The 8,983-nt window shown below is 41.0% G+C and overlaps 1 protein-coding gene across 1 annotated transcript in view; it reads left to right on the top strand.

Moving 5' to 3' along the window:
* Window positions 1-890: 890 nt before the first annotated feature.
* Window positions 891-8,983, top strand: part of LOC144936841 (uncharacterized) — a 33,679-nt gene continuing 25,586 nt past the window's right edge. Inside the window, exons 1-2 of the mRNA XM_078864006.1 lie at window positions 891-980; window positions 4,984-5,804. Of these exons, the coding sequence (XP_078720132.1) occupies window positions 5,637-5,804 (168 nt within the window). The 5' untranslated portion in view covers window positions 891-980; window positions 4,984-5,636. The remainder of the gene's footprint in view (window positions 981-4,983; window positions 5,805-8,983) is intronic.

The raw sequence follows: 8,983 nt of genomic DNA, 5'->3' as shown, positions 1-8,983 counted from the left end.
CAAAATTACGCTAATTAAATATGAATGGTCTTTCATTTCAACTAATTACAGTATTTGTTATTATTAATCGCATAAACCGTCGCCAGTTTAAATGAACACCAGTTATGTTGCCTAAATCCATCATCATCAATCATCATAGTCCAATGTGCCCAGAGCAGTGATTTCACTTGCTCATACCACCCGATGTGTCAAACATCACGTTGGTTGTCCCAATTAAATTATGCAGCCAAATAACCACACTCTTTGACATGAGTAGGATATCAAACATTGATCTGTTATTCGCCCTATAGCCCTGTCGTTACCTTGGTACGACTGAACAACAACAGAAATCAACATGAACGGTGCCAATTTCTGCTCCGGCCCATCATCAGCATCAGCAATTCCAGCCGCGACCAAATCCACTGCTGGATGCAGGAGGTCTCATCGAATTTCCTCGGGTACGAATTTCAACATCAACAAAAATGTTTCTCGTTGTCAACAGTGGAATTTGCAGCATGGGGCCATACTCTTAGGTTTTTTCGGTAAAGTCACGTAGGTAAAAAAATAAATACTAAATAATAAAAAGAATGGAAATAATAATAGAAATAAAATAATAAAAATATTATTTTATATCTATTATTATTGCTGTTTTTTTATTTTTTTCCTACGCGACTTTACCGAAAAATATAATAAAAATAATATTTTATTTCTATTATTGTTTCTATAATTTTTATAATTTATTTTTCATTTTTTTACCTACGTGACTTTACCGAAAAAACCCTAAGAGTATGAAATCCTTGCAGTCACGAAAGCTTCACATCTAGCATGGGGGGCCACCCCGCCACTCAAGGGGCTTGCTGACTGGATCCGGTTCCCGCCTCTTACGTTTAAACTCCCAGCGATCCGGATCCCGGGCTCTTAACGTTGAGCGGCGAAGTGGCGTTCGCAGCGTCGTTCTTGTCGTCTCCTCATCGCCCTCGTCGCAATGCGGACACGGCCAGGTCAGTGGAGACGTCTCCATCGCGCCGCCACAAACACTGGCACCGTCACGACGAACGTCAAACCACAAATCTCAATCATCACCACCGCCAACCCCGCGGTCCTCCGCCTGTTCGCGATACCGAGGCACACGTCTCAACATCGGCGGGGCGCGCCAGGAAAGTGCGTAGGCTCACGAGGGGAGCGTCGAGCGCGCTAGGCCGCAGCGGTAAAACTTGATAAAATGTTTTTTAACCGCAGAATATTGCGGCTGTTAATAGCGGCGAATGTTGCCCGGACGCTTCTTATGATTCTCCCGTGTGTTTGTTCGAATGAAATTAGCGATATCCAGGGGTTTTCGGCGAGAGACGACTTGACACAAGGAGTTGTGTGTATTCTTGGGCTGTAGTGATGATGGATAGCGCCCAATGCGCTTTCTCTGCGTGATAGAAGGCAATGCAGTATTTTGATGGCAGTGCCGATAACACCAGCAAAAATCGAGTAGACAACTACACCAACAACAAAACACACCGGCCGGACTATAATACACCCGTTCAAGATGTCATGGACTGTGGTTGCTACTGTTAAGATTTCTTTGTTTTTCTATAGCGTTCTGCTCCGCGTTATGTAATGTCTCTGTACCCAAGGAAAGCTTCCTTGAAACTCAAGGCTATTTCACAGATGCCTGCTACATTAGAGGATGTGTGGCTACGATCTTTTTTCTCCTGTGTAATGAGCGGTGTGGAGTAGCCCCACCAGGAACAATACGATAGATTGAAGAATCCGTTCTTGTATGCCATCTCTCCTAACCAGCCTCGCAACAAGCTCCCAGGCTCAAAACATTCCTATCTTTTAAGATCTGACGACTTCGGGGCAACCTCTTCAGAGGTGGGTGATTGGGTATTAGGATTCGGGCATATTCAGCGTTCAATGTAGTTGTAATTTCTCGTTGTAACTTCATCGTGACAACAAATCTGGTGTCCTCTCAGCCAATGTCAACCGGGCCAGCAGTGGCTGCCAAAAGTGACATTTGAGGCTTGGAGATGGCCATGTGTGTGCTGCAGGTTACAGTATAGTACATATAGAGTGGCAAAGTCATGGATTATTGTTCTGACTTATTCCACTAAGTAGTCTCTCACCTTCTTCTTGGGTCTTTCGGTAAAGTCACGTAGAAGGGAAATAATAAAATAATAAAAATAAAACATAATTCTCACGACGTTTCGGCCACAACGCAAGCAGCCGTCCTCAGGTGAAGAACAGGTCTGTCGGGAAGACAGCGTCTGAATGAAACCACCCCAGGCTTGGAGCGTATATTTAAGCTGTCAATGAATTAAGAACACTCGCCAAGCAATTGATATACGAGTAAGATAGCCCTTGTAATTTAATTGTACATATTGAAATATGATCATAATAAACTGTATTAAGGCAGGAAAAAAGACTAGACTTTTTTTCCAGGCGGGATGCCCTATTGGAATATTTGTTGAATCCCATAAATAAGTACTGTATTTTTCCATCAGCTCCAGAGAGAATTGTCAGGTGAGTATTATGCCCTAGCGCATTTATAAAACTACTTTTATGATGCCGTGCGTGCAACTTTCCACAATTAGAAATTGGCTTCTTACTATTTCGAGTAATTGTTCCATTCACTCGTTTTACGTTTACGATTTCCATTGCCATCCACCAAGGTAACAAACATCACAACCACCACCTGTTTGTGCACAGCTTACCAAGGTGACCTGTGATGCATGTGTATTTTCTTGGCCACGTGCTGCTATAATGGCTAGTTTCTCACTGTTCGCTCCTCCAGTCTGCGGCTGTTTGATAACGTGGCTTGAGTTGGTGATCAGTGCCCATATTACATATATGGCATGTTTGCAAAGGTTCGACAGGTAGATTTTCACATACTAGACTCACAAAGGTGTCTTCTTTTCATAAGAAAATTAAGAATGCTAAACCTGTCAAATTAACAACCACAGACTTAAGTGTCTATACTAACTGATGACAAAGCACGACCATTATGTGTTGGCATCGTTACTCAAGTTCCATATCTAAATATTGTGGTTGTAAATTGTATAACTGCGCTATTGTAACAATGTTATGTGATATCACATTACAAAGGGTATTGGGAGGCTTATTCTGCTGTCCTTGGGATAAATAAAATACATTATTAAGCCATTCAGAAACTGTTCCTATAAGCTCTTAACTGACATGCCTCTGGCAGTCCATAATGCGTGGTATGTGTTGGTGGTGAACATGTATTTTTTTTGACTGACGTTAGCTCCCCTTTCTGCCTCATTCCTGAAAGCGGCTAAATTGCCTCATTACTTCCACTAAGAGGCTGTATCTGATTAGGGTTGGAGATAGGGCTGACTATCTGCTAACCCACTTCAGCCTCGTATTAGAGTAATCAGGTTGTTTAGCCTTCTGTAATCAAATGAGTTGGATATTATAATGGTAATACTATTTGTCAATCCCCGTGGCGTGTTGGACACGGTTGCTAACTGACCACCTTGCCTGTTATTTGTGGATTGGTGATTTCGGGGCGGGGGGGGGCATTAGTGGAATATAACAATAGTTTTAACTTTCGATTTAAAGCTTTCGTGACTGCAGGGATTCATCTTCTTGATTCTTTCGGTAAAGTCACGTAGAATGGAGATAATAAAGTAAAAAAAATAAAACATTATAAAATAATTCTCACGACGTTTCGGCCACAACCCAGCTTAAATATACGCTGCCAAGCCTGGTGGTGTTCATTCAGACGCTGTCTTTCTGACAGACCTGTTCTTCACCTGAGGGACGGCTGCTTAATTCTAGATTTGAAGCTTTCGTGACTGCAAGGAATCATCTTCTTAGGTTTTTTCGGTAAAGTCACGTAGAAAGTTGTGGCCGAAACGTCGTGAGAATTATTTTATTATGTTTTATTTTTATTATTTTATTATCTCCATTCTACGTGACTTTACCGAAAGAACCAAGAAGATGAATATTTTTTACTGTTTTGTCCTCTGGTTCACAACATAACGCAGCAGCAGCCGATCTTACCCATGTATGGCCACCCTCGTGCTACATAGGCGCTCAAACGTGCTTTTCTCATGAGATATGATATTTGATACATTATGGGTTAAATTGCCATAGACAAAACACCATCATATTATAAAATATTTATAGGAATATGAAACATAATGTATATTTATATGTATGTCTTAGTAGAACAATATGACATTAAAAGTCACTAAATATTTATAAGCTCGTCTGTGATTATGCATTGCATGCATTTAAGTACTTTCTGCGCAATTCACCAACGCGTTGTTGAGTTCTTCTAAATGAATTCACAAGACAGGAAACAGCTATTTCTACAACAAGTAATTTGTTCCTGATAAATAAACATATCTTGAGCGTAACATAACATCTATTTGAAAGCTACAAGCAATGGACACATTCTCAAACTGTCAGCAAATTTACCGAATCTAATGTGGAAGATATATTTTGGGTAGGTTTAAGGTGCTGGAAAATACTGTACTTTATCCAAAATTATTTTACTATGAAGATTGTGATTGGCATTTGCGCTCAGCCGGAATGACTATGCAAACAGAATCCTACATTGTCCACCCACAGTCAGCCACTCCACCGTTCCAACAACCATCCATCACAATTTGCGACTTCATTTTTATACCACCGTGCGTTTTCTCTCACCCCGCTTTCATCCACTTGTCATATTGATGTGTATCTTATAAGCGTCCCTGCCAGCACGACAAAGCTACAGATCGGTGCAGATTAAACAGCCAGGTCTGCCCTACCTTGTTACGTATCGCTTTAGTCAATGCATAGTTGTTGTTTTGAATTCCATCTTTTATTTACTCAGTGCAGCCAAGTAGTTTTAACAGAATGATGCCTGGTACTCAGTTGTGACTGAATGCATGATGCATCCAGTACATATAATTGTTTCTCATTTAGTAGCACGGTTGGTACTTGTTGAATATTTTAAATACTGTAAATGTGATCATGCATTATTTTGTTCTTTTTTCACAGGTAATGACAACAATGGACTCGGTTTTTTAAGGACATTACTTTTAAGTGAAGATGGAAAATTACAACACACCATGTTGAAGGATGTTGTTATCACTTAAGAAGGAAGACATTGTTGATATACATAGAAAAAACACATTCTATCATCCGGCATTAACTAGTTTCATTTTAGTGACAGACTCTAGCAGCTGCTTTGTTAATTTAATGAGATCGTGATGGTTCAAGTAGAAAGTATTTGGTGCTTCTCAACTGATTTACCGAAGTTCCAAGCAAGATGTCCTACACGTACGTCATTCTTCAAAACAGCCTTGGGCTTCTCCAGGGAAGGTTAATACATCATTAGTGTGCCTCGTTGAAGTTACGCACATCTTGCCCACGCAAAAAACCTTTAACACGCCTCGCGTCTAAAATATGTCTTTTTGCTTCACAGAGCATTGTAAATGACTTCCTAATTGTTACATAGTTATTACCCAGTAGGTCAGTTTATTCTCAGGGCTATTTGTTCCAGTGTTCTGATATTGAGCAACGCGATATAAAAAAACACAATTTCATTGCATTTTTTGAACACTACGAGACCGAGCACAGCCTTTGTGAGTTCCAAAGTGCGCGAGAGCCTACCTCGTCGTAAACTGAAAGTGATTGCAACGCTGCACGCGATGGAGGCGGGCAAGATAGCCGGGTTGTACGACCTGGAGAAGACGCTGGGACGCGGGCACTTTGCCGTCGTGAAGTTGGCACGCCACGTTTTCACGGGCGAGAAGGTGGCCGTGAAGGTCATCGACAAGAGCAAGTTGGACCCCATGGCCACCAGCCACCTCTTCCAGGTGAGTCTGCAGCACTCCACGCAACGTGTCACAAGCCTTGTGATCGAGCCCTTTCTTTGGAGGCAAAGTTGGTGGATCTTGGTGCAGACATTATTCTGTGTGTATAACATCCACTTTTAAAGTGCCTTCTCCCAACTACGCTAATCTCCTCAGCTCGCCGATGTGTTTTCGGGTTGTACCGGCATGATATTCAACATTTTTCTCCCAAGTGCTGGGAGAGCCTGTGGAGGAACCGTAAAGGAAGCTCCTGGGCACGTTGAGCGAAACGCATCGGAGAGCTATACAGCACAGCTGTGAAACCTTACGCAGCAGTATCTCAGCGTCTGATCTCTATCCTCTTGAGGAAAGACCATTTCCCCAAAACTTTAGGCTGTTATGGATTTTTCTGTTAGAAGGCAATGTTTAATGATGAATGTCCCCAGTTATTTTTAATTGTGCTTCACCCACCTGCAACATTACATTGTGGCAATTGGATTGCAGTATAGAAAGCAGGTGTTGAACTTATTTATATGGTTAATTGAGTATTGTCCCATTTACACGTGTCTGTTTTCTATGGGTATTCCAGATTCAAGCCAGAATGCAATAATTCAAGTGAATTAACCAAACATATTACGGGCCTTCTCCAAAAAACACCCACACAGAAAACATTTGAATACTCTGAAGTTTTCTTGAATGAGCAGACTGTTATTACTGTTATCATAACCATACCCTTTGTAGGCATAAAGGTACTGTAGGTATGCATAATTGTAGGTGTCTGTATACACCTCTGGCATGGAAACTCCGCCATCTGCTCATGACTTATGTTGCCAAAACTCACGGTCGTGTTTTGTGCCTTTGTCCCACACTAAACATTGTAATATTCTATCATCGTTACACCAAAGGAACGTGCGTGCCTCTGATTTAGATTTACTCCACGTGTGCTTAAGCTGATGACCACGTCACCCAATTCACCAAATCTCATAAGCGCAACAGGTTGGAGTCGGCAGAGGGAAATGCAGCAAAATCCATTTGGTAGTGTACTACATTCCAATGTCTACGCGTCCTGCCTTCATAAACCGATATTGACCATCGTGGTGAAGTATGGTCATATATCCCACATGACTGACATGGACGGCGTAGGGGAGGCTGTTATCCAGCAATGGATTAATATAAAGGCTGTTTTTATATATATGCTTCAGGGTATAGTAAAACATTTAATGTGATAAGTGGATTGGGTAGTCGCTTTGGGCTTAGGAGTATTCAGACATGTACATCTTTTCATATTTCTGTCCCTATGGGCAGATGGAGCTTGTATTTCAGATGTCTATGATAATTGTAGTCGTACTTTTACAACATAGCAAACTGACGACATTCAGTAGATTTGGAAATAATTTCTAAAAATTAAGTCCACTTGTCAATGAAAGGAATTTGCAAAACAAGAACATCTGGTTGAGGTTGATTAGGACACCCATTGACTGCGGGCAACCTAACGAGTTTGGTGGGCTAATGGTCGTGGTGATGATTTGATACATGGCCACAGATGGTGCGTGAATCTCATTCGTATTGACGTGTACGTTAAAGTTTTGTTCCGACACCCACCCGCGTTGGCACATGGAACACATTGTCCCCTCCGACCCATACCCCTCTGTTTGAAAGCACAACATGTGCCAGAAAATTATGAAATGTGTTGCTGCAAAAATGTGAAGCTGAAATAATTTGGAACACAAGGATAATATGTGAAATGCAGTGGAAGTACTTTAATTACCTCTAGATGAGTAATGGTGATGCTTTTTTTTCTCCAAATGTGACTGATTTTATAACAATGGGCCTGCCTAGTTTGGATACTTACAATAACATCCTTTGGGAAAAAAATTTTTATAACCATAAGAGGCATGCAGGGTGTGGAGTGGTGACAGTGATTAGCACACTGTACTCTGACCCATGTTTGATTCCCATCCACGGCTAACAGCAGTGGCAAATGAAATCGGAAACCGGTCTTACGCCAATCTGAATTAACTAGTGTGGTGAAGTTATGATTAAACAACACCGATGACCCACACGGCAAGGGGTTTTCTTCAATTGAGAATTAGTAAAACGCTGAAAATTATTATAATAAAAGATATGCACAACCCTGTAGTTTTGTTAATTATATTATATACATGTATTATATGTCAAAATTTAGGCTGCCGTATTTAGCATTTGTTTGGCACATCGTACCAAAGTCACTTTTAAGGAAGTTTCTAAATGTAATTAAAAGTTGGTTCACACTGCCAAAATACACACTCCCACACACCAAAACAATATGAATGACTACTGCACTTGTTTGTGTGTGTGTCTGCATATTTATGTATTTGCTTAAAACTCTAATTTCATTCATTAAGGTCATGAAACGCTGCTCCTATTTTAACATGAATTTATCCCAGCTCTTGACAGACATCAGATTTCAGTAGTGGTTAGAATCCATGGCATTTACTGAGGGGCACCTCCTGCAAAGTAAACATTTTATGGATCATTTAATGTTGTGCAAACAGCTAACAATTACATGTCTTTTTAAGACCCGTATTGGAACATTTTCGGAGATTCATAATTCTAGGGTTAGGCCACATAATGATCCGACTAAATTGGTGTTGGAAGACCGTCCGTCCTGAATTGTTTATTAAACGCTACAATAATTACCAGCCTTGCTTGCTGAGAAAAAAATTGGTCTGGGCTGGCACTTGATGCGTTTGCCAAGCTGCCAGGAGATGATATTTGGCCAATAATTAAAAAGACAAAGTGAATACAATTTAGGATTCTTCTTCTTATGCTAATCTAAGCTGCGTCTATTTGACAATTCCAATGGTTCACAAATACATTTGATCACCTTGTATATTTTTTGTGAATTAATTTGTGGACCGTGGCTCTATGGGTCCACGATTCCAACAGGGTGGTAAAAGGGTGCATTTGCGCAATATGGTCAAGTCGATTCTACACGGCATAGTCTGTCTGGACAAAATCCCAGTGGCATTTCGCATGGAGCTCCTTGATGCATTTTTCAGTTGTACAGTGTGGCTGGAATTGGAATAATGGATGTGGAATTGAAATAGCGGTGGAATACTGTAGTCGTGTTTTCAGCGGAATTATGTAAGGATGCCTGCGGAGTTTTGGCACCAAAGAACCACATCCTAATCACTGTAATAAATAAATGACTTGGACTGAAG

The sequence above is a fragment of the Lampetra fluviatilis genome, chromosome 17 (genome assembly GCF_964198595.1).
Source record: "Lampetra fluviatilis chromosome 17, kcLamFluv1.1, whole genome shotgun sequence".
NCBI classification, from domain to species: domain Eukaryota; kingdom Metazoa; phylum Chordata; class Hyperoartia; order Petromyzontiformes; family Petromyzontidae; genus Lampetra; species Lampetra fluviatilis.
This window is presented reverse-complemented; position numbering and strand designations above follow the sequence as displayed.